This window comes from Schistocerca americana, chromosome 3, assembly GCF_021461395.2.
Source record: "Schistocerca americana isolate TAMUIC-IGC-003095 chromosome 3, iqSchAmer2.1, whole genome shotgun sequence".
Taxonomy (NCBI): Eukaryota; Metazoa; Arthropoda; class Insecta; order Orthoptera; family Acrididae; genus Schistocerca; species Schistocerca americana.
In genome coordinates, this window is record NC_060121.1 from 603,136,218 (window position 1) to 603,163,166 (window position 26,949).

General features: G+C 38.7%; 1 protein-coding gene across 4 annotated transcripts in view; it reads right to left on the bottom strand.

Annotated features, from left to right (window-relative positions):
• The window catches only part of LOC124607239 (tRNA wybutosine-synthesizing protein 4-like), a 56,101-nt gene extending 29,617 nt beyond the window's left edge, over positions 1-26,484 (bottom strand). The window contains exons 1-6 of one of the 4 annotated variants that reach the window (XM_047139513.1): positions 26,412-26,484; positions 23,722-23,931; positions 12,931-13,102; positions 10,185-10,353; positions 9,903-10,092; positions 815-1,525 (exon numbers count right to left, since the gene is read on the bottom strand). In XM_047139513.1, coding sequence (XP_046995469.1) covers positions 815-1,525; positions 9,903-10,092; positions 10,185-10,353; positions 12,931-13,102; positions 23,722-23,889 — 1,410 coding nt within the window. In that variant the 5' untranslated portion in view covers positions 23,890-23,931; positions 26,412-26,484. Of the gene's footprint in view, positions 1-814; positions 1,526-9,902; positions 10,093-10,184; positions 10,354-12,930; positions 13,103-23,721; positions 23,932-25,100; positions 25,402-25,880; positions 26,227-26,334 lie in introns of those variants that run through there. The other 3 variants (XM_047139511.1, XM_047139514.1, XM_047139512.1) reach the window with 3 other exon arrangements.
• Positions 26,485-26,949: the final 465 nt, after the last annotated feature.

A 26,949-nucleotide genomic window follows, 5' to 3' on the forward strand; every position in this document is an offset into this window, starting at 1 on the left:
TGAAGCATGGTGATCTGGCAGCTTGTAGCTCACTTCTACCCACTAGTGTGCATAAGTGAGGAGCAACACAACTACTTAAGATTACTTTCATTAGTAGAACAGACAGTTTTCTGTATGAAGTTCGATGCCATTATTTTCCATCATTTAACAACTGTGTCAAATATTTTTAAAGATAAAGTTTATGATTCCGCATTATTTACTGACTGGTTTCAGTGTTTTAAAACAAATGTATACTGCAATGTAGAGCTTTTCATATTTTAGAAATTAGAGACAGAAATTGGAGAAATAAGCAAGAAAATAACAAATCATTAAGATCATACACTCATTTCATTTCTTTTTTTTATGTTTCCAGTCTACTGACTGGTCTGATGCTGTCCATCTTTCTCTGTCTTATGCTAATCTTCCCAGTTGCTCACAATGTTCCATATAATTAACTTAAAAGGTGTGTTGAAACATTGCAGCCAAATGTGGTTTGAGTGATGAGCTTCCTCTAAATGTCATTTCCGCAGCTGAACATAGCATTGCATCCTGTACACATTAACGTTTTACGATCAGTGAAGAGCACGATAGGACATGTCTCACGTTTTGTTTGCAAATGCTAATGTGTCCCACATGTAAAACATACATATAACAGAGATCAGACAGAAACATGCAAATCAAGAAGTTGATGGTTTAAGCATACACAAATTTGTTACTTGTGATGAACAAATTACAATTCCATTTTAAACTGGAGGTAGTATATATCACCTCTGCTGTAAGTGTAAATAGAAGCAAACCATACATTACGTACATTTCAAAAAATGAAAGCACTTACAATCAGATTCGAAGTTCTTCCACCAAAGAGCAAAATCAACTGGGTGGTGGACTCACTGCCAATGAGTGTTGCTGTATGTCTCCAACGTGGACATGGTCCAATTAGATCAAGAACTTCCACATCCTTATTCCACACAGACAGGATTACTGGTTTTGTGTTCACTGGTCGTGTAGGTGAAGTGCGCCCACCAATTATTAAAAGCCTCCCATTATGAAGTGGTATGCAAGTTGAATGCATTGCAGCCAGCGACGAATCTCCTTTTGGAAGAAGAGAATGAAGAGTGACATGCTGAACTGTAAAATCCGTAGTATTAACAATACTAATTTCACTGAGCCTGCTGTGTTCTTGACTGTAGCTCTTTCCGAAGCCACCCACTAGCGCTATGCGATGTTCGTCCAGTCTTCCACTAGCATGACCAAATCGTTCTGGTATCCGCCCCTGGACAGGTAACACAGACCAATGGAGGGCATTGTCTTCAGAATAACGGAGTAAATTTTGCGACATGTTAATGCTTTCTTTTTTCCTATCATCACTGAACCAATTCTCCAGCACCCCTTTGGATGCTATGGTCAAAGTATAATGGCAGCACATAAGATGCCAACTTTCAAATTCATCAAATGGTTCCAGTCTCACAACATTATTCACTTTGCCTTCCTCTGTGAGAAGCTTTAAGGCCTCATATGCAGACATGGATGCACATGCACTCCAACCCTACAAATAAGAAAAAGTGTACAATTCATTGAGTCCAGTATTCATATTATGGTTTGCAGAAAATTTTACCCCCTAAAGCATGAAAAAAACCCAAAAATAAAACTACTGAACTAATACAAAAAAGTGTTTTTATGTATAATGAAACCGTTTGGTAGATATACAAACTAGTAATATACTATTTACATTAATAATCAAGAAATGACAGGACGGTAAACTGTTATAACCTAAAAATATTATGGGACAGTCTTCAGGAAATAATGGTGCTGCACATTTTCTGGATTTTTACCGAGATAAACTCACACTGCAGAGTTTTTCTACAGCATGACAATGTAGGAGTTGGCACAGAAACAGCTAAGTAAAAACTCCAAACAATTCACACATTTATTTATACGTAACAGCCAACTTCAGAACTTTTCTTTTGTGTAAGACTACCTGTACAAGATTCATGTGCCAAACTGAAATATAGATTCACATATTTTACTGTTTGTGCCACTTCTGCATAATCTTTCACTAACTGTATCGAAACCTATTTGTATTGTTATCATCAACTGCGGGCTTAACCTTACTTGTGCTCTTTTAAAATTTTTGAGAACAGTAGGCCTATCCTAACGCAAAACAATCATTCTCTAATTACACAGTACAATTATTTGAGAAATAGGTTATTTTTATAGAATTTCTGAATGTTTAAAATTATATTTTTGTAAGTTACTGATACAAGTGTCGTTGGATAATTTATTTCATAGCTAATCAGCATTTGTGATTCACAGTTACTCCCAAAGAATAAAGCACACTGAATTATTTCTGAGAATTTTTGGAAGTTACCACTGTCCTGTGCATAATCTAATTTGTAGTAAATTGGTATTCATGATATTTCTATTGTTACATCTAGTTTTCCTTTAAAGATGGCTATCTATTATCAACATTTATCATAAATTAACTCTATTTATGAGTTTGCTAATGACTATAATTAACCTCAAAAGTTTTAGGAAATTAGCAATTTTATCACAGATTTTTCTGTTGCCTTAATATAAATCTAGTTTTGTTTCAATTCTTATAGGGAATTAGTAATCTTTTTAGCACAACAGATATAAAAGATGATCAGGCTTAGTTTAAAGTTATTTTTTCCCTGTCCTGTAACACACTGCACAAGCCAAAATGCTGTCCCACTGTAACTGCTGTTATCAAACATGGGGTGACTTAGTTGCTTTTGTAATCAGCTGGAAATCACCCTGGCAGCTGGTGTGAATAGGTGTGTTGGAAGAATCTTGACAGTCATGTACCTGTGGTACCAGTACCGAAGATATTTCATGTACTATCCACTCCTGTGGATCCTGTCCCCTATGTAAAAATTACATGATCTGTCATTACTTGTCGACTTGACTATGAGTGGTGTTTCACTAATAGATCTAGAGGCCCTGTACAGTATGGATGGGACCAGGGAGGACTCAGGTATTAGTTATACTGATCTCCCTAACCAACAAGTTCAAGGTGCTGTCTTTCAGTGGCACTGAAAGTGAGCTAGTGGAACTCACTTCACCTATTTTGGGGAAACCTGTTTTGTCCAGTGTCAAGAGGAGGCAAACACAAATGGGTAGGGTCTATTAATCGTTGACAGTTGAAACATATGGCGAATGATGGTAGCCCTTAAGGAAATGGCAGCAAGAGACAGGAAAGGACACCATGTGTACTTAGTATGAATGCCTGGGAGCCTCATTCAACATGTTGTAGAGACTACTCTGGGAACAGGGAGCAACCAGCTGCAGATTGTGGCACACATTGGAACAAATGATGCCTGCTGTCATGCTCGGAGGTAGCACTTGGACCATTCCAGCGTGTGGTAGAGAAGGTTGAGAAGACAAGTCTTGCACAAGGAGTTTCAATTAAACTCACAACTTGCAGCATTGTCCTCTCATCTGATCGTGACCCCTTCATTCCGAGTCGAGAGGAAGGACTGAACCAGGGACTACGGAGGTTCTGCGATAAGCTAGGATGTAATTCCTGAGCTTGCACCATAGGCTTGAGAACTGCAGGGTTTCTCTAAATGGTTCAGGTGTGCACTACACATTAGAGGTTGCTACTCCAGTAGCTGAATGTGTGTGGGGCACATGCAATGTGTGTGGGGCACATGCAAGACCTTTCCTTTTTTTTTATATATATAGATTAGGCAATCCTCCATCCAATCTGGATAACAATATTTTTAGGAAACCCAGTATCAGTGTAAGACCGAAAGAAATGTCTAGGGATTAACTGCCAAAGCGTTCACAGCAAAGTTTCAAAGTTCCAAGAGCTCCTGGAAAGATACAGAAACCTGGTAACCTGAAATGAGATTCTTGGGGAAAGTTTAATTGTATATCGAAAGGATAGGCCAACAGGAAATGGAGGTGGTTTATTTGACACAGTAGACAAGAAACTTAAATCCACTGAGATTGAAATTGAAGCTGCATGTGAGATTGTTTGGGCAAGACTCAGTAGCAGGGGTGGGCATAAAATAGTAATTGGATCATTCTATTGCCCACGAGACTCATCCTACGATATAACCAAAAACTTTCCAATCATACTGTCATCATCAGCGGAGAGTTTAAACTTATAAGAAACAGAGACTACTGTGTAATAGATGTAAAACAAAGCATAGGACTATAGAGAGTGAGATGCTGAATGAAATGCATTTGGCTGTCAAGAGAGCAACCATATGTGGTCTTCAATGGCTACCATAGCAGAATACTGTCAAATGATCTTTCACAGAAACCAAATAAATTCTGGTTATATGTAAAGGCTATCAGTGGCGCCAAAGTTAGTATCCATTCCCAGAAAATGTGACAGGAACTGAAACTGAGGGTAGAAAAGCAATAGCTCAAATGATTAAATCTGTTTCCAAATGTTCCTTCACAAAGGAAAACCAGCAGAATTGACCTAGTTTAATACTTCTACAACTGAAAAAATTAGTAAAATCAGTATTAGTGTAAGTGGTATTGAGAAACAGCTGAAATAATTAAAAGTTAAGAAAGCTCCAGGGCCCCATGGAATCCCTATCAGATAGTATACTAAATTTTCGGCTGAGTTAGACCTCCTTCTAACTACAATCTATTATAGATTCCTTGAATAAAAACCCGTTCCCAGTAACTGGAAGAGAACACAGGCCACACCTTCTACAAGAAGCATAGTAGAAGTGATCTACAAAATATCATCCAATATCCTTGACATGGATTTGTTGTAGAATCTTACTCTTGAGCTCAAACATAATGAGGTATCTTGGACAAAACAATCTCCAAACAAACCAGCATGGATTCTAAAAACATTGATCATGTGAAACTCAACTTGCACTTTCCTCACATGACATACTGAAAGCTTTCTGATCAAGGCAGTCAGGAAGATGCAGCATTTCTTGATTTCCGAAAAGCATTTCACTCAGTACCACACCTATACTTACTGTCAAAAATTTGATCAATTGGGGTACCAAGCAAAATTTGTGACTGCACTGAGAACTTTTTGGTAGGGAGGACACAGCATGTTGGATGGAGAATCATCGTCAGACATAGAAGTAGCTTCAGCTGTGCCCACAGAAGTGTGTTGAGACCCTTGCTGTTCATGTCGTATATTAATGACTTCGTGGACGGTATTAACAGTAACCTCCATCTCATCAAATTCCTGATTTGGAGTTTGAACAGGACTAGTGATCAACTTACTCTCATTTATCCCTCTATCAACAAGATGCAGTTACCTATAATGAAGTACGGTCAGAAAGAAACTGCACAAGTATTCAATCAGATCTTGACACGATTTCACAGTGGTGTTAAGATTGGCAATTTGCTTTAAATGCTAGAAATGTAAAATTGTGTACTTCACAAAATGGAAAAAAAACATAATATCCTTTGACTATAATGTCAGTGAGGCTCAGCTAGAATCAGCCTCACACAAATACCTGGGTGCAACACTTTGTAGGGATATGAAATTGAATGAGGAGATACGCCCTGTTGTGGGTAAAGCAGATGGTAGACTTCGGGTTATTCACAGAATACTGGCAAATACAATCAGTCTACAAAGGAGATTGCTTACAAATTACTCGTGCAACCCATTCTAGAATATTGCTCAAGTGTGAGACCCATACGAAAAATGACTAGCAGTGGATATTGAACGTATACAGAGAAGGGCAGCATGAATGGTCACAGGTTTGTTTGACCTGTGGGAGAGTGTCACAGAGACACTGAAGAAACTGAACTGGGGCAGTTTTGAAGACAGACGTAAATCATCCCAAGGAAGTCTACTAGCAGAGTTTCAAGAACTGGCTTTAAATGACGACTCTACGAACATACTACAACCCTCTACATATCTCTCATATAGGGATCATGAGGACAAGCTCAGAATAAATAAAGTGAATGGAATGGCAAGAAACCCAAATAACTGGTACAAAGGGATGTACCCTCTGCCACGCACTTGGCAGTGGTTTGCAGAGTATGGATATACTTGTAAATATAGATGTAGAATGTATATGTGGCATCTCTTACTCCTATCCTTTATGTATGTTCTGATTACTACACCAAAGAACTCCCATAATTACACATCAAAAGTCTCCAGAATAAGTGGAAGCCACTCTTAAATCACAAGGAACTCAACTGATGAAAGCCCCCACTACAAATAATCATGTTCAAAGGCAACTGTTGATCTGTTTTTGGTTGTCTGATATGGGGGAGGGGACCAACCATCGAGGAGGTAATCGGTCCCATTGGATTAGGGAAGGAACTCGACTGTGGCCTTTCAAAGGAACCATCCTGGCGTTTGCCTAAGATGATTTAGGGAAATCACAGAAAACCTAAATCAGGATGGCCAGACGCAGGTTTGAAATGCGGTCCTCCCAGATGCGAATCCACTGCACTAACCACCGCACCACCTCGCTCGATGATCTGTTGTTCTGTGTCCACTTACATCATAACAGCCCTCTCAGCTACAGCTACATCTGTTGTTGTTGTTGTTGTGGTCTTCAGTCCTGAGACTGGTTTGATGCAGCTCTCCATGCTACTCTATCCTGTGCAAGCTTCTTCATCTCCCAGTACCTACTGCAGCCTACATCCTTCTGAATCTGCTTAGTGTATTCATCTCTTGGTCTCCCTCTACGATTTTTACCCTCCACACTGCCCTCCAGTAATAAATTGGTGATCCCTTGATGCCTCAGAACATGTCCTACCAACCGATCCCTTCTTCTAGTCAAGTTGTGCCACAAACTCCTCTTCTCTCCAATTCTGTTCAATACCTCCTCATTAGTTATGTGATCTACCCATCTAATCTTCAGCATTCTTCTGTAGCACCACATTTCGAAAGCTTCTATTCTCTTCTTGTCTAAACTATTTATCGTCCATGTTTCACTTCCATACATAGCTAAACTACATACAAATACTTTCAGAAACGACTTCCTGACACTTAAATATATACTCAATGTCAACAAATTTCTCTTCTTCAGAAACGCTTTCCTTGCCATTGCCAATATACATTTTATATCCTCTCTACTTCAAACATCGTCAGTTATTTTGCTCCCCAAATAGCAAAACTCCTTTAATACTTTAAGTGTCTCATTTTCTAATCTAATTCCCTCAGCATCACCTGACTTAATTCGACTACATTCCATTATCCTCGTTTTGCTTTTGTTGATGTTCATCTTATACCCTCCTTTCAAGACACTGTCCATTCCGTACAACTGCTTTTCCAAGCCCTTTGCTGTCTCTGATAGAATTACAATGTCATTGGCGAACCTCAAAGTTTTTATTTCTTCTCCATGGATTTTAATACCTACTCCGAACTTTTCTTTTGTTTCCTTTGCTGCTTGCTCAATATACAGATTGAATAGCATCGGGGATAGGCTACAACCCTGTCTCACTCCCTTCCCAACCACTGCTTCCCTTTCATGTCCCACGACTCTTATAACTGCCATCTGCTTTCTGTACAAATTGTAAATAGCCTTTCGCTCCCTGTATTTTACCCCCGCCACCTTTAGAATTTGAAAGAGAGCATTCCACTCAACATTGTCAAAAGCTTTCTCTAGGTCTAAAAATGCTAGAAACGTAGGTGTGCCTTTCCTTAATCTTTCTTCTAAGATAAGTCGTAGGGTCAGTATTGCCTCACGTGTTCCAATATTTCTACGGAATCCAAACTGATCTTCCCCAAGGTCAGCTTCTACCAGTTTTTCCATTCGTATGTAAAGAATCGCGTTAGTATTTTACAGCTCTGACTTATTAAACTGATAGTTCAGTAATTTTCACATCTGTCAACACCCGCTTTCTTTGGGACTGGAATTATTATGTTCTTCTTGAAGTCTGACAGAATTTTGCCTGTCTCATACATCTTGCTCACCAGATGGTTGTGTTTTGTCAGGACTGGCTCTCCCAAAGCTATAAGTAGTTCTAATGGAATGTTGTCTACTCCCGGGGCCTTGTTTCGACCTAGGTCTTTCAGTGCTCTGTCAAACTCTTCACGCAGTATCATATCTCCCATTTCATCTTCATCTACCTCCTCTTCCATTTCCATAATATTGTCCTCAAGAACATCGCCCCTGTATAGACCCTCTATATACTCCTTCCACCTCTCTGCTTTCCCTTCTTTGCTTAGAACTGGGTTTCCATCTGAGCTCTTGATATTCATGCAAATGGTTCTCTTTTCTCCAAAGATCTCTTTAATTTTCCTGTAGGCAATATCTATCTTACCCCTCGTGAGATAAGCCTCTACATCCTTACATTTGTCCTCTAGCCATCTCTGCTTAGCCATTTTGCACTTCCTGTCGATCTCATTTTTGAGACGTTTGTATTCCTTTTTGCCTGCTTCACTTACTTCATTTTTGTATTTTTCTCCTTTCATCAATTAAATTCAGTATCTCTTCTGCTACCCAGGGATTTCTACTAGCCCTCGTCTTTTTACCTACTTGATCCTCTGCTGCCTTCACTACTTCATCCCTCAGAGCTACCCATTCTTCTTCTACTGTATTTCTTTCCACCATTCCTGTCAATTGTTCACTTATGCTCTCCCTGAAACTCTGTACAACCTCTGGTTCTTTCAGTTTATCCAGGTCCCATCTCCTTAAATTCCCACCTTTTTGCAGTTTCTTCAGTTTTAATCTACAGTTCATAACCAATAGATTGTGGTCAGAGTCACATCTGCCCCTGGAAATGTCTTACAATTTAAAATCTGGTTCCTAAATCTCTGTCTTACCATTATATGATCTATCTGAAACCTTCTAGTATCTCCAGGGTTCTTCCATGTATACAACCTTCTTTCATGATTCTTGAACCAAGTGTTAGCTATGATTAAGTTATGGTCCGTGCAAAATTCTACCAGGCGGCTTCCTCTTTCATTTCTTAGCCCCAATCCATATTCACCTACTACGTTTCCTTCTCTTCCTTTTCCTACTCTCGAATTCCAGTCACCCATGACTTAAATTTTGGTCTCCCTTCACTACTTGAATAATTTTTTTTATCTCATCATACATTTCATCAATTTCTTCATCGTCTGCAGAGCTAGTTGGCATATAAACTTGTACTACTGTAGTAGGCGTGGGCTTCATGTCTATCTTGGCCACAATAATGCGTTCACTATGCTGTTTGTAGTAGCTTACCCACACTCTTATTTTTTTATTCATTATTAAACATACTCCTGCATTACCCCTATTTGATTTTGTATTTATAATCCTGTATTTACCTGACCAAAAGTCTTGTTTCTCCTGCCACCGAACTTCACTAATTCCCACTATATCTAACTTTAACCTATCCATTTCCCTTTTTAAATTTTCTAACCTAACTGTCCGATTAAGGGATCTGACATTCCATGCTCCGATCCGTAGAACGTCAGTTTTCTTTCTCCTGATAATGACGTCCTCTTAAGTAGTCCCCGCCCGGAGATCCAAATGGGGGGACTATTTTACCTCCGGAATATTTTACCCAAGAGGACGCCATCATTATTTAATCATACAGTAAAGCTGCATGCCCTCGGGAAAAATTACGGCTATAGTTTCCCCTTGCTTTCAGCCATTCGCAGTACCACAACAGCAAGGCCGTTTTGGTTAGTGTTACATGGCCAGATCAGTCAATCATCCAGACTGTTGCCCCTGCAACTACTGAAAAGGCTGCTGCCCCTCTTCAAGAACCACAGGTTTGTCTGGCCTCTCAACAGATACCGCTCCGTTGAGGTTGCACCTACAGTACGGATATCTGTATCATTGAGGCACGCAAGCCTCCCCACCAACGGCAAGGTCCATGGTTCACTACATCTACACTCTGGAAACTTACAGTTGTGAGATACTAAGACTTACAGGTTCTTTCACTGGCAATAAAATAATAAATAATATTATAAAACAGATAGATGGGTAACAACATTTTATTTAATAATGTGATATACTTACGTGTTCTTTATATCGTCTGATTTGCAAGTCAAAATCTGGATATTTATTCAGTGACAATAATGGACTGCCCAGAGATTCAAAATGATGTTTCATCACATGCCCAAATCCATCATCTGGACATATTTGTTCAAAGGTGACAAATGTTGCATGAGGAAACTTGGTAGATGCCCATTCTATAAATTTAGTTGAGCTGTGAAACAAAATATAAAAGTATGTTTTAGGATCAACTACACCACCAGTATTTTAAACAACTAGACGTGCATGCAATTAGTAGGTTCACACCTTGATTCATCCATGTAAGTTATGGAGCATTCTGCCAAAAGCAACGTAGGTGCAGCCCATGATATGCCAGCGCTTGACAGAACACTTTCAATATCATTCTGGCAGCGCAGGTCACCTCCAACCAAATGGTATCCTTGTGAATGAATACCAGTTGTACAAGAGTTTACATCTGTTGAAAAAAAAGTCATCTGTGAAAACAGAAATTAACTATAGCAACTCTCACCAAAAACACAAGCAATAGGAAAAGAGCTGTACGAGGGTCTTCAAATAAGCATAGCGAGAGATACTTCTTAACATGCAACATTTACTTTTTTGGTTAGAATATGTGTGTGTTGACTCCATTTTAGCTTGTTATCTACTTAAAAAGTTTGCTGTGAAGTATTATCTTATGAGCTGCATAAGATATTGCTGAATGAGGATTGTTGAGTACTTAAGCTTGTTTCTTCAGAAAACATTATAGTTTTTGAACAATCTTTTAAAGTTACTGAAAGGTCATTTACTAAAGTTAGAAATAGGAATGGACCCAATGCCAAACCTTGTGAGACTTTATATTGTCCCTTTATGATTTTAGATTTATTCCTTCAATGCATTTTGTCAATATTATCCTCGTCTTCCTGTTATGAAGATAGAAAGCCAACCACGTGCAAGGGATGCTGTTAATGTGATAAAATTTTAGTTTTCCATGTAAGAAGTTCACAGCCCTCACAATAATAAGCCTTGGCTAGATCACAGAGTACAACAACATTACAGTTTTTGTTGTTTAGGTCTCATAATTCTTCATTTGTACATCATAATTATACGGACTTCTCTTTCTTTTACAAAAGCCAAACTGAGAGACAGCTGGGAAGTTACATAGTGAAAAATGGATCAATGTTCTATTCTATGTCTATTTTAAAAAAAATAAAAACACTGTAAATAGTGGAATGCATCTACAATTGAGGTAATATTCTTTTTTTCCATTTTTAATTAAGTATTTCACCTATGCTTATTTAAGTCAATCAGTAACTATACTTTATGAGTCATCAAGTAATTACAAAGATAGCTAAAGGGTGGTCCTCTCAAATATCTGATCAGAGTACTGTCATCACCAGAAGAAATATGATTCATTGGTGAGATAATGATTTTTGTATCTCCTAAGGTGATGAGTTTTTAATATTTATGGCAGTGATGAAAATAGTGTCTGCTGGAGTAAATCTGTCATGCCTGTATTTCGTTGCTTATTATCAGATGCAATATTTGCCGCCACTGTATGGAAATAATCATTGACATCGGGGGACAATGATTTAAATGTGTCACATTTCTGCCACAATTGCTATCTGAGAACTAAATTTGATTCCTCTTACTATTTTTATTCTCTTCTTACTTATTATTATTATTTACATTTTATGGCCTTCATTGGACCACTCTAGCCAACTTTTATACAAAGAATTTTCCAGTTTCCTGTCAGCCCAGTACTTCTTCATTCTCTCGGATCTCATCCTTCTTTATTCATAGGAAATCACCCTTCCTATTGTCTGTTTGTTGATTCTCGTTTGCTATCTGGTTTGTTTGTTGATTTTGTCATTTTTGTTTCTTAGGTCTTCCAATGTAATCTGTAGCTCAGCCATATCTTCCTTGATTTCTGTAATCCACTTAATGTTGCACTTACTATTCTGCAATTTTTCTATTATTCTCCTGATGATCCTGTTCTCTGGTGTTCTGATTAGATGTCCAAAGAGTGAAATGCGTTTCGTCCTGATTGTACTCATTACCAGTTCTATTTCCTTGTAGACTGTTTCATTTGTAGCTACTCTCCAGTGTCCATCTTTCTGGTACGATCTGTTGATGCACGTAATATTATGAGTTGCAATGTAGTTGATCTGATTTTGTTTGATCCTGCTCTTATGAACTGGCATAAGAATGGTTGACTTCCAATGCTCCGAGTCATTGATGCCTTCTAGGTGGCTACCCATCGAATCCAATGTAGGCTTCTCCTGCATTCTTGGACAGGACGGTGGAAATTTTTTCCTAAAAGACCTTTCCATGGTTGACTTTTGAAGGTAGTTAACCTTGAGTGGAGCAAGCTCTGATTTAAAGCTATGGTTGTTAACTGCAGAGGCACAACCCTAGATGTTCAGGGTTTTGCGTTGGCATTTCCTCCTAACCCACTAAGGTATGGTTTTCCTACCAATACTCGGGTGGCTGATTGCAGTGGTTTCCCAATGGGCGATAGGGTCGCCGTGTCCCTACGCCATTTCTTCTTACTTAATAAAGTTCCAGACTTTTTCTTTTTTCAAGGAGGGTGTTTATTTTTGTGTGTGATCAAACAGCTGTTATTGTTCCCAAATATAGCCCTTGGCCATCCAGGTTGACCTGATTGAGAAACATGTATAAACAGTTTACAAACTCTATTAACAACAAAAGGTTAAAAAACTGACCATCTGGCAACCTCTGTTTTGCGTATGAGGAGATAACAATTCATCAATGGGACTCCATTACGTTTTTTACCTCCTACATGATGCCAATGTTATTCCACCAAATTAGCAATCACAGCTGTCTTGTCTTTTATACAGGTGCAAACTACTGTCCTACCCACAAAAATGCAGAAATCTGTTGTACATATGAATGAAGCAAACTGGTTGCAGCACCAATGTTTTGCATGCCATAGTTTTCTGCAGCACAACAGTGGTTGCAGTACACTGAAACTTAGGTTATTGATGTTTTGGGATCTTTCCCTAATATATGGAAACAAGTGTACATTGCTTACCATTAGATAATCCAAGAATACTGCTGAGGATTTTTGATCTTCTAATACACTCAGTTTTGCGAGAAATAACTTCAATGAAGTCAACTTCATAATAGGTAAGACTGAACTCTTCTTGCAAATTCTTCTTAAGCCTAAAGTATGTTGTATCATAACCAGCTCCACAGGAGATGATCTGTGAAGCAATAAAACTTCATAAATTAACAAAATACGGAAACAGGGTTCCTGCAGTTGATGACTGAAATAATGTAAAACCAAATGTTAACAAGTCTCATCATATTAAATATACTTCCGTGTCATTTATTTGTTTCGGATTTAGAACTGACAACAGCACTTTGGAATATAAAAGATATGTGATTCATGTCAATATAAATTTCTCGATGACACGATACACCATCTTACCACAATGGGTTGCTTTGCATGCCTCACCAATACAGACAGCCATACCATAGTTGCAATTATATCAGAGGGGAGAGGCCAGGCTAACATATGGGTCCAGAAGACTAGCAGGAGGCTTTTCAGTAAATGAAAGGGAAACAGTCTGAAGGACTGACTGGCCTTGCAACATTAGTGAACAAAGCCTTGCTAAGTTGGTACTGTGAACATCTGAAAGTGGGGGTAGGGGGGAACTACAATCATTATATTTCCAAAGTGCATGCAAATTGACTGTATGGTTTAATGACAGCATCCGCTTGGGTGAAATATTCAGGAAGTAAAATAGTCCTCCTTTCAGATCATTGAGCTGGGACGAATCACAAGGATCTTGTCATCAGAAAAAAAACATACCTGTCATTCTATGGGTCAGAGCATAGAATGTTTCCTCCCTTAAAATGTAGGTAGACTACAGACTTTGAAAAGAAGACTGGATGGGTTGAAGTTGGATATAGATGGAATTAGTGAAGTGCAAAATGCAGTGGTGGGAAGAATAGGAATGCTAGTGAAGTGAGCACAGGGGAATCAACACAAAACCAGAGCGAGGTAATGCCGGAGTAGGACTAATAATGAATAAGATAACAGAAATGTTATTTAACTACTATGAACAGCAGAATGAACACAGTATCCTAGCCAAGACAAGATACAAAACCAAGACCCACCACAGTAGTACAAGTGTATGAGTACATGTCTGTTAGCTTCACAGATGTTGGAGAGACTGAAAAAGGTATGATAAAAGAAGTTATAGTTTTTTAAGGGAAGCAACAATTTAATTTTGATGTGGGACTGGAATTTGATAGTATGAAAAGGAGATGGAAAATTAGAAGAATGTGGGCTGAGAAAAATAATCAATTGCTCCAGAAAATTATGCCACAAGACGGAACTGAGCTTCAGTTTGCAAAGTATGACAGTAATCTCAGCTGCAGCTCTAGGTACAAAGCAGGCAGAACTGATCAATGTGCTGGTGTCACTTCGGTTTATTATCCATCTGCATGGCTGAAAAGTTCGCATGCGGAGTTAGTCTAACATATGCACTGATCTCTTCATCAGTTACCTACAAGTTATTTTTGTTTGTTTTAAATTGTGTAATACAAGTCTTTGGAATATTAAGAGTTAAACTGTTTGCTGTGAAACAGTTATCCCCCATGCAGTGTCTGGTATGTATGTTTTAGGGTCCTTTATAAATTTACAGGCATTGTCAACAAAAAAAAAAAAACCTAGCCTCTACCTTCACTCATCACAGAGTAAAAAAGCTGTATTTACTATATCAGCCACGCAGATCATATAGAAAAGGTCTCCAATGAAGTGGGGAAAAAAGGTAGTTACCAATTATTAATACTACAAGACTTTATTTATATCACCAAATGATTTTATATGTGGCTTTTTTGATGTGACTTATTTATTTTCAAATTTTCTTTTTTAAAGTGTTTTTGTAAGTTAATGACTGGCAACTTATGGTAATGGAAAAGTCTCCCCCCCCCCCCCCCACTTCAATAGACGTCTTTCCTTTATGACCTGTGAGTACTGCATAACAAACACAGCTTTTCTTCTCTCTGATGAGTGGAGGTAGCGAATAGCTTTTTTTTTTGTGTGTGTTGTTGATAATGTTTGTAAATTGGTAGAGGACCCCAAAACAACCATATTTATTTATTTATTTTTATTTATTTATTTATTATCATCCTAATGATCACATTTGTGATATAGGATTTGTCAGGGTACATTTTAACAACTATATAATATCTTTACAAAATTTGTATCTGTGCTGAATTCATACTAATCTATCTTATGTTTAATACAATATACAACTAATAAGTGTTTTTATAACATAATTTATTATGCACTGATGTAATTTCATTTGTCACATTAACTTAAACATATATTTTATACAGTTGTGCAGAGATATTCACTTATGCTGTAATAGCATTTGTCAAGCATGTGGTTCTTTAGAACAGTTTTAAATTTATCCTCATTTTCCAGCTCTTTGATATGTTTTGGTAGTGCATTAAAAAGTTTGATGCCTTGATTACATACATGTTTCTGGCTTCGGGTCCTTGTTACAGCTTGTATGTGGAGATCTTTACATTGCCGTGTATCGTAATTATGGAAGTCTGTATTGGTTTTCATTTTGTCCTGATTTCTTTTGATCACCAACAGACATTTCAGAATGTATAATGATGGAATTGTTAAAATTTTCAATGCTTTAAAATGGGGCCTACAATGTGTTTGAGGTGGGCTGTGGGTCATTATCCGAATAGCACGTTTTTGCAATTTGAAAATCTCATTTAGACGACAATTTGTTTTTCCCCAGAATACTATCCCATAGGATGCAATGGACTGAAAATAGCCAAAATATACTAATCTGGTACAGTCATTACTACAAACTCTTGAAATTATTCTAAGCACAAAACATGTTGAATTTAGTTTTAGTGCTAAGTTCACCACATGGTCCTTCCAATTAATCTTCTCATCAATGTGCATACCCAGGAATTTTGCACACTGTACTCTTTCAAGTTGTTTGCCCTCCATGGTGGGATTTAGGTCGTCCTGTTCACTTATTTTTCCATATTGCACATAATTAGTTTTTTTTGCATTCAGTGTTAGCTTGTTAGCACTAAACCATTTTTGTATATCTTGTAGGACATGGTCCACAGTACTGTGCAATGACTGCTTCATATCACTAACTATTAAACTAGTATCATCAGCAAATAACATGATTCTAGCTTTTCTCTCTGACACCTGAATATCATTAATGTAAATGAGGAACAGCAAGGGGCCTAATACACTTCCTTGAGGTACTCCTACTGTGACCTCCCTTGGATCTGATCTTAGTTTAATTTTTTGATTAATATTTGGTGCTGTAATTTCAACCACCTGCATCCTCTTTTCCAGATGAGACTCAAACCACTTTTTTACCGGTCCTCTGATACCTATAGCTTCAAGCTTTTTCAAAAGTATGCTGTGGTCAACAGTGTCAAAGGCTTTTGACAAATCTAGATTTATCCCAACTACACTATTTCCCTCTTCCAATTTAGTGATTATTTCTTTTGTGTATTCTAGTACAGCTGTTTCGGTACTTCTCCCAGCTTGAAATCTATGCTGATTACTGTTTATCAGATTGTGCATATTAAGATAATGTGTGACTCTATATTTCATTAGTATCTCTAAAACTTAAGAGAAAGTTGGGAGGAGTGAGACAGGTCTGTAGTTTTCTATTTTAAGTTTATCACCCTTTTTCAACAGGGGAATGACTTTAGAAATTTTCAGTTTTTGTGGAAACACGCCCTCAGCCATTGACAAGTTTGCTATGTGCATCAATGGTTTCGCTATCTGATTAGCTGTTTTCTTTACTAATATTACTGGCACCTCATCTACTCCAGCTGACATCTTGGACTTCAGACTTTTAATCACTTTTAAAACTTCTTTTTCGTTTGTTGGAACTGCCATCATACTGCTGGCTGCCTTGGGTGCTTCCATCTTAATCTGCTCCCCAAGATTCCTGCTTAATGTCTGGGGTACATTTAAAAAGTAATTATTTATATAATTAGGCATGGCATATTTATCTACCATTTTATTCTCCTCATCTTTTAGAATAATTTCCTTGTCTTTGGTAGGTACCCCGGTTTCTTTTCTCACAATTTCCCATGCTATTTTAGTTTTATTTCTGGACTGTTTTATTTCCATATTATTACTTAATAACTTTGCATTTGCAATTACTCTGCGGTATATTTTCCTATACCTCTTTACATATTCTATAAAATCAATATTTGTACACTCCCTCAACTCTGAATTCAGTTTTTTCATGTTTTCACATGATTTCTTAATTCCAAGAGTCATCCAAGAACTTGACTTTATGTATCCAGTAGACTTGACTCTGGTTAGTTTCTTTGGAAAACACATCTCAAAGTTCATCATATAAATCGATGTAAATACACTATATGCCTCATCTGTACTTGACTGTTTCAAAACATCTAACCAATTTTCATTTTCTAAGATACTTATGAACTGATGAGAGCTGTCCACAGAGAAGTTTCTTTTGTAAATATTACTTACACCTTTATCTTCCTTTGACCTTAAAGGGATTTCAATGGTGAGAGCATTGTGGTCAGACAATCCTAAATCTATGTTTGTTACCTCTATGTCAGTTTCTGACATATTTGAGAAAATGTTATCTATGAGGTTATTGGAGGTGTTTGTTATTCTAGTTGAATTGTTTATGTGTGGTGACATGTTGAAACTCTTTAATATGTCCAAAAATTGCCTTTTTTGTTGACTTTCAACTAGAAGATTAATATTGAAATCACCACAAAGAATAATCACAGTTTCTTTTTTGTAAATAGTATTTAGCAACAATTCTAATTTATCAAAAAAGACTTCTATGTTTCCACATGGTGACCTATACACTGTTATGACTATGACTTTTTTCATCAGGCCATATAGCTGGACAGCACCTGTTTCAAAAAACTTTTCAATACTTAAGTTCTCTGCTTCACATCTCTTTTTAAATTCTAACTCTTGTCTAAGGTAAATACCGACTCCACCACCTTTTGCAATTTTCCTACTATAATTATTTGCCAGTTTAAATGGATTAATATGAATACTACTAATTTCTTGGTCCTTACACCAATGTTCTGTAATACACAAGACATCAGGTTGGGTGTTACTTACTGCTATTTCAAGTTCACAATATTTGTTCTTGAGGCACTGCACATTTAGAGTCATAATCTTCAGAACAGGGGAGTGAGCACTGGTGGTATTTCTCCTTTCGTTTAACACTGTTATCTTGGAGTTTTCATTATGGCTGGATACCAAAAATCCTGTTGTACCACAGGTTTCTTGTTTCTGTTGCTTTTCCTACTTGAAGTTGATGATGCTGATTGATTGTTTATACTAGCTGTGGCAGCTGATGACATTTTAATATTTACAATAGCAGATGATGATGTTTTTAGTGCTTCAGCAAATGTTGCTCTTGTTAAGGTTTTCTTTTCTTCTGCTTCTGTCCTCATTTGGAGTGGGATTTTAGGGAACTTTTCTACTGTTATACGGCTTATTTCTTTTAGTATCTTTTCACCCATCATCTTTTTTCCATAATAGTTCCTGTGCTGTCCATGCCTCGTGAAATGATATCAGACACTGCCAGTGGGATAACTGGTTCACAGCAGACAGTTTAACTCTTAATCTTGCAAAAGCCTGTATTATATAATTTTGAACAAATCAAAATAACTTACAAGTACCAGATGCACAAATCAGTGGGCATACATTAGACTAAAGTCCACATGCAAATTTTCCAGACATGTAGATGGACCATGGTGGCACAGCACATTGATCAGTTCTTCTTACTTTGCATATAGAGATCTGTTTCACTGCACTAACCTGCAGATGGGATTGCTCACAAACTTTGCAAACTTTAGCTCAATACTGTCTTGTGGCATAATTTTATGGGGGGCAATTAATTCCTCTCCCCGAGTCTACATTCTACTAATTTTACTCCTCCTGCTTATCTTACTATTGAATTCCAGTCCCACATCAAAACTGAATTGTTGCCTCCTTTAACAAACCACATTTTTTTATCTTGACATACTTTTTTCAGTTTATCCATCCCCTGTGATGGAAGTAGATACATACACTTGTTAATGAAATGTATTCGCAAACCGCAAATATGGTTATAAACCAGCTGCACAAATTATTAGTGACAGAAGAAAATTTGTGCCAGACTGGGACTCGAAGCCAAATTTCCCACTTATCTCGAGGTTCCCTTAAGCACATTCCCTCCTGTACTGACCCAAACTTCCACACGTCACAGACATTGCCAAACAATTAACATTACTTGTACTACTGTGGCAGGTCTTGGCTTTGTATCTTGCACTGGCTAGGATGCTGTGTTCACTCATAGTAGTTTACCCATGTTCCTGTTATCTTATTCATTACTAGTCCTACTGCTGGATTACCTATATTTGGTTTTGTATTGATTACCCTGTACTCACCCACCCTACATATCTCAAGCAGCTCCTCAAGGGTTAGCTCCTAACCAAAACCTGACCTCTGAATCCATCTCCAGCTCCTTACTTCAATAACTTCTCCACACTACTATCTTTTACCTATTCCAAAACGCCATAAACCAAACCCACAGGTCTGCCCACTGGTTGTCCCATTTTGGCTGGATTCAATGCTGCCATGGAATGAACCTCTGCGTTTGTTGACCGACACCAATCTATTGTCCACAACTTCCCATCCTACACTGAAGACAGTGCTCACTTCCTTCACCACCTCACCACAATTCCTGTCCCGTTACCACCAGAGTCCTTGTTGGTTACTGTGGGTGTAACATCCTTGCACACCAACATCTCCCAGTCCCATGACCTTGTGGCCATAGAACACTACCTTTCCTAACATCCTCTGACAGCAAATGAATCACTGCTTCCCTAATCCTGCTAGACAACCATATCCTGACCCACAATTATTTCTTTTTCAAAGGCCAAATCTACAAACAACTCCATGATACTGCCATGGGTACTCACATAGCTCCACCCAACATTAAGCTATTTATGAGCCATATGGAGGAATTCTTCCTATCCAGTCAACACCTAAAATCTCTTGTCTGGTTCAGATTTACTGAAGACATTTTCAAGATCTGGATACATGGCAAGGACAATCTTTCCTCTTTCCTCTACAACCTCAATGTATATTCCCAAATTTGCTTCACCTGGTCCTTCTCAACTCAGTGAGCCACCTTTCTTTACATCAATCTCCACCTCTCAAATGGCTCCATAAATACATCTGTCCATATTGAGTGTACCAACCACCAACAGTACCTCCACTTTGAGAGCTATCACCCGTTCCATTTCAAAAAGTCTCTTCCTAACGGCCTTGCCATCCATGACATAGCATTTGCAGTGGAAAGCAGAAGCTGTCACAATATACTGATAATCTTACTAGATCCTTTACTGACAGACAACATCCCATCCAGCTTGTCCATAAACAAATCTTCCATGCCATCTTCTCCTCTGACTCCAAAGAACCTGTTAACCAGCAATTGACTAGCACTCTTCTGATCACTCAGTATCACAATGGCCTTCAAAAGCTCAACCACATCCTTTACCAAGTCTTCAGCTATCTCTTGTCGCGCCCCGAGATGAGGGATATGCTACCCAAAATCCTACCCACATTCCCAAAAATTGTGTTCTGCTGTCCACCCAACCAACAGCATATCCTTGTCCATCTCTATTCCCAATCCTGTGCCCCGTTGGTCATTCCCTCGTGGTCAGCCCTGGTGATAGACCTGTCCCATACACCAACCCATCATCTTCTACCACAGTCCAAACACAAAACTGTGAAAAGGACAGACCAGACAGTCACCCATTCAAGTGCTAGCCAAGCCCAACAACATTTAACTTTGGTAATCTGATGGGAACCTGTTACCACTATGACAAGACCAATGGAAATTATAAATTTATTAGGCAGAAATATAGGTTTGTTTTCCAAAGCACCATGCATCGGCTGGTCCTGCTGAGTAGTGCCTTGTGAGCAGTGGAATGCCGGCATGCAATCAACTTGCAGTACCCTCAGCACAACGAAGCATCAAGTGACAGCTGTTACATCATGGGGAAGCCGTTGACCTGTGAACTTCAGCTTCTAGCTCAACAAATCGATTTCCAAAATGTACTGAATGATGTTGAAGCTCTGCACTCAGCAGATGTAACCCAACGTCACCTGAAGTATTCAGTGGCGCACAGGGGTTGGCTCTCAGCTCCGTTTAGGAGACAGGAGCCAGCAACATCAGTGTATGCCACAGGAACAGGATGAGCAAAAGCAGTGCTCACCCACTCGAAGGTGGACGACAGACAGCATCCAGGTCATGCAGGTCAAGTCTCCAGCAGGTCTGCAGGGTGACGGCAGCCTCCCTGCCCCATCAGTGTTGCTTCGGAAGTTGGCGGTGAAGCTGGCAGCAACAGCATCCTTCCAGCCACACTTGTGGTTCTGTAGACAATCGGAGGCAGCTATGCATGCCAAAGGTAGACCTCCACAGCCTTCCCTCTCACTGGATAGCTGCAATTGACACAAGGGCTGAGACTAAGCACCGGGCAGTCGGCAAACAGCACTCATCAATCAGCAATGAGACACTTGTTAGGAAGAGTGGGCTATTTAACTTGGTACTTCCTGTGCACTCTGTGGCAGTGGCGATGGTTATGACATTATGTTGTTGTGGTCTTCAGTCCTGAGACTGGTTTGATGCAGCTCTCCATGCTACCCTATCCTGTGCAAGCTGCTTCATCTCCCAGTACTTACTGCAACCTACATCCTTCTGAATCTGCTTAGTGTAGTCAGCTCTTGTTCTCCCTCTATGATTTTTACCCTCCACACTGCCCTCCAATGTTAAATTTGTGATCCCTTGGTGCCTCAGAACATGTCCTATTAACCAGTCCCTACTTTTTGTCAAGTTGTGCCACGAACTCCTCTTCTCCTCAATTCTATTCAATACTTCATCATTAGTTATGTTATGACATCATGTGACCTGGTTTTTCCTTCGCTTTCAGCACTCCCAGTGACTCAACTTTCACAACTCCACCTTCAAGAGGCTCTTTTCTGTTGGCTCGGTACCTGAATACTTAAAAGTTTCTTTGTACCTAGTCTTCCTTACAAAAATCTGCTTTGTCACTAGAACGATGGTATCTCTTGGCTTCCATGATGTCATTATGCTTTGCTTGCAGACTTGGGTGCTCAGTCGTTGTCCCTCCCTCTCCCCCATCCCCCTCGCACTGCAACAACTTCCGTGTTTGCTACAACCCTCTCAGCATTTCCCCATAGCTGGCAGTACAACGGTCATTGACACTGGCAGTCTGGCTTCCGGGAGATGCCAAGGCAGAACTTGGACGAATTTTTAGTGTCCACCAGGGGTACTATTCTGGGGCATAAGATTCTTTTTTTTAAGGTGATAAGTAAAACTTTATGACTGCTCCTTGTACAAACAAAGATTGAAAGATGGATGTTTGATTATTTTATGTTGTTGCTGGAGCAGGTTCATTTATAACAGTTTCTATTATTTAAAGACCTCTATCTCGACTGTGCTTTCATATTTCAAAAGCAGAGGCACAGAGACAATTCTGACGCAGGCCACAATAATGAAACCTTAACTGCCTAACATTATGACTAGTACCTATCACAAGACTGAATGACAACTGGTGGTGTAGCAGGCAAATGGCAGAGTAAGGAAAGTATATTAGTGGAACACAGAAAATTGGGGAGTCATTCTAGCAACAACACGGGCCGCAAATGAGGAAATCCACTAACATAAGCAATTTTGAAAAAGGACATGTTATTATGACTCAGCACCTGGGAACAAGCAACTCAGAAACAGTGAAGCTAGTTGGTTGTTCATGTGGTACTGTCTTGAGCATCTATGGAAAGTGGATGAAGGACGGGGAAAGCACGTGTAGATGGTAGGAGAAAAAGTGTTTAACATTCACACCTCATCACAAAACAATGCAGAATCTGGAGGTTTGCCCACTCTGTAACAGAGGATAGGTGGCGATCTGACAACAGAGTACAATGCTGGTGCCAGAGCAAGTGGTTTGGAGCACACAGTTCAGTGCAAATAGTTGAACATGGGGATCCACAGTGGACAAACCTGTGTAATCCTAACAATATTATCAGTTACAGTTGCAGTGGGGACAGGATCATGGAGACTGGACCATGCATCAATGAGAATGTATTACCTGGTTAGATGATTATGTTTCTCATTACACCAGGTCAATGTCACCCGGGCAAACAGCTGCCATACATCAGGATAGTGGAGGCAGTTTTATGCCACGGGGAGATTCACTCGGACCTCCATGGCAGTTATGGCAACAACTGAAAGCACCATGATAATTGCTGACTATATGAACATTACTGTGGACTATCTGCATCCCTTCATGCTTGATGTCTTCCTCAACAGCAATGGCACCTTCTAGCAGTATAACTGTCTATGCCACATGGCCAGAATCATGTTATAGTGCTAGATATCTGGTACTACACACCTCCAGAAACCTATCAAGGAATTGTGGAATCTTCACCATACAGAATCACTGCTGTACTGTAGTCCAAAGGTGGACCAACATTCTATTAAGCAAGTGATCATAATGTTTTGGCTCATCAGTGTAGCAAACCCTCATATTTCAAATAATGAAGTCACTCTTGCAAAGTGAAGGAGATGAAACAAACTGCTAAATGTGGAATGAGTCCAACACAGAGAGAAGGCAAACAGAATAATGCAGTCAAAGAAACAAGAGGAAAGCTTCTCAGCATAAGTGAAACAGAGAGCACAATATGACTGATTCAGTATTTTCTCTCAAGACAATACTTCAGCATTAAAAACACATAACTTACTTGTATATGAGAGTTCCCCACATGTCTCATAAACTGTGTCAAAACGGCTTCAATTATTACAGCTCTTGCGTAATAGCCCATGTGAATGATTGGAGCTCTTCTGTTGTATTTTGAATTCGATACAAATTCTGATATGAATTCATCATTAAAGTAGCCTTGTTTAACCATTGAGTACTTGGAGACAGTGCTGTAGTCATTGGTACCTTGAACCTGGAAAAAATGTCTTTATTATTAAATTTATATTTAGAATAACCTTGTCTTGCCATTTCAATAACTATTCCTTCTACTGAGGGAGATGAAGAAAAATATCTGTATAAACTATCATATCTCCAGTATGCCCAAGTGTTATTTGGAGGTAAGAGTGTCTTCTTGTTTTCAAAGAGAAATTGACAATTTTCAAAATTAGCTGTATGCTTTACTCAATTAACATAAATTAATTAAGCTGCACTAAGTTCTTCAGTTAGAACAGATCATACCATTATATGTTAAAAGATACAACTTGCACTGAGATTTAGATTTTTTCCTTTCACAAAAGAAACAGAGGAAAGAAAGAAAATTAGGGTTTAATTCCCTGTCAAGGGTGAGGTCATTACAGATTAAATACAACTTTGCATTGGAGAAGAAAACTGCACATGCCTTTTCAATGGAAGAATCTAGGATTTGCCTTAAGCAGTTTAGGGAAATCTCAGAAAATCTAAATCTGGATGGACAGGCGAGGATTTGAAACACCGACCTCCTGGAGATGAGTTCAGTGTCTTACCACTACAACACACTGCTTGACGCAGAAGAAAAGTAGGCATATAAATGCATTATTGTTCTAATACCAAACAAAATGTAGCTTCATTGCTGAGTTTTATACAAAGCAAGGGACTAGTGCAGCAGGGGATACAACCCGTCGGCTTTGGACAATGACGTCACAAGTGGCCAATCGAGAAGCGATTCTTCTTAGTGTTGTAGCTCCCTTCAGTGGCTGATAAGTGTTTTTTGGCTTTTTAAAAAAAAAATCTCACGAGATAGAATGAACAGATCCACTTTATTAAGCAATCAGTAAAAAAACTAAACTGAAACATAACAGCAAAAGCGAAAATGGTAAACTGCTCTCTGGCGACTTGTGACGTCATTGTCCAAAGCCGACGGGTTGTATGCCCTGCTACACTAGACCCCAAAGCAAAAATGAAGTCAGTGTGTGAAACTACAGTTTGGCTTTTTCATTTATAAAGACTCAGTATACAAACAATAATAAAATGGATATGATGTCGAAAGACTCTGAAATTAATTTTATAGCAGAGGAATACAGTTCCCCTATAAGGTTTATCAAGTGTACTCCTATTCAGAAATGTATACAGATTTTTATATATATGGTGTACATATGGTTTTACCATTCACTTCTTTCTTGTTTGAATCCTCCCAACAGTGCAGGGTATAAAAAAATTACTTATGACTTGTTATTTCAGTCTGTACTCCTTTTGTATTTCCTTCCAGTACATTTTGATTACATAGTCGTTTGAGCCTCAGTCAAGGTTACACTGTTTTGATAATGTCCATTTTGTAGTTCACAAATGGCAGCATTCAGTTTTGCTGCTCTTGTACACTGTGCCTAATGCACTTGACACTTTGGAACAAAAATATATTGCTATCATTTTAGTGACTGTAATCCTTTTAATACAAACAAGGATTAACTGCTTCTTGAAGCCTGGCTACAAACTGATATCAAGATCATTACAGATGAAGCACTTGCCAACAAGACAAGAACAGGGGGCGAAATTGCTGGAAAAACTAACTCACCAAGGGGTTAATTTTATTTTTAAAAGGATTGGTTGATAACATACACACTGACGCATCAAGGAAAAATTAAATTGGTAATTGTGGGGTGGTGGAGACGATGTGAAGGGTTAAAAAATTGTAGGAGCCCAAGTCTCCGTTACATTAAGCAGACTCATGTTGATGTGGGCTGCAGTAATTAAACCGACATAAAGAGACTTCTACAGGCCAGATTAGCCAAGACAGCTGTACCACTTCAGTCTTTGGACTGAACATAACAATAGCGTACAGAATTGTGAATATTAAATATTTCCTATCGATACCCTACTGATTTCGCAAAAGCAAATTATGTAACTGTACAAGTATGGCAAATGAATGTGTCTATGTCTGTACCTAACCTAGTTATAAACAGACTGATATGCCCCCACGTAAGTACTGACTACGGGCACTTTTACAAGAAAATTATGCAACGTCAGGAATTATTGCAAATATATTTTTCTACAGCTGTAACTATTGAGATGGGCAACACCCGTAAAACTAACGCTTCCAAAGATGTAGAGAAGGGTGGTATGTTAGCTTTGCCATGTTAGTATTAAAAGTTATAGCCATCACACAATACGGAATATTCTGCTGCGACGGACAAGCGACGAAAATGAAACAATTACGCTCTAAACGTTTTTTTATTGACATTTCTGAAACAATCCAGAATTCATTTCTGAAAGATAATGAGGTGCGCGAAACATGTGGATCGTGATGCGTGGAAAGTAAAAGAATTTGATAATCATCACATGTATTGCCAAAAAGACTGCAACATGGTACTAAGGCACTTTGAGCTAGAATAATACAACGAACATTTTTATCCATTATGCAGCAACAGCCTTTCACGATCCAAAATTACAATACTCCAAACTTAACATCATCATTCTAACCTCCCGCTACGAATCTTTCTCATATGTCAAAGTCATCTGTACTTCATATTCCGCCAGAGGATGTAGTTAGCAACATCGGTTTTGCATCGGCATTGAAAACTGGCACATGTGTCCCCCTCAGTGTCCAAAAGTTCGTCCGAGCAGCTACCAGCAGATTCATGAGCATTTGCAGAGCTGAATTCGCGTATAAGCAGTGCCTTCTCCCGCTACCGGCTACTTGAAGTGCGTCTGTTTGCTGTGTGAGCAGTAGCAGCAAGTAGCTAGATGCTACTCGGAAAAGTTTTTCTGGCGGGCCAAGCTGCCAGATTCGCGTATGCGCAGAGCAATCTGAGTTATAATGGGGATCATTCTCCACTTGATCCTTCTGTATGTTTCATGATATTTCTGTTCACTCTTCGTTTACAGCTCACAGGTCAAATGAAAACAAATCAGACTCTGTGGCCGGTAGCCATCAATATACATTCCCATAATCATGGAAGACTAAATAAAAAAGTTAGTAGTTTCAGTTTTCTGATTTTATATTATTTCCATTTTATTA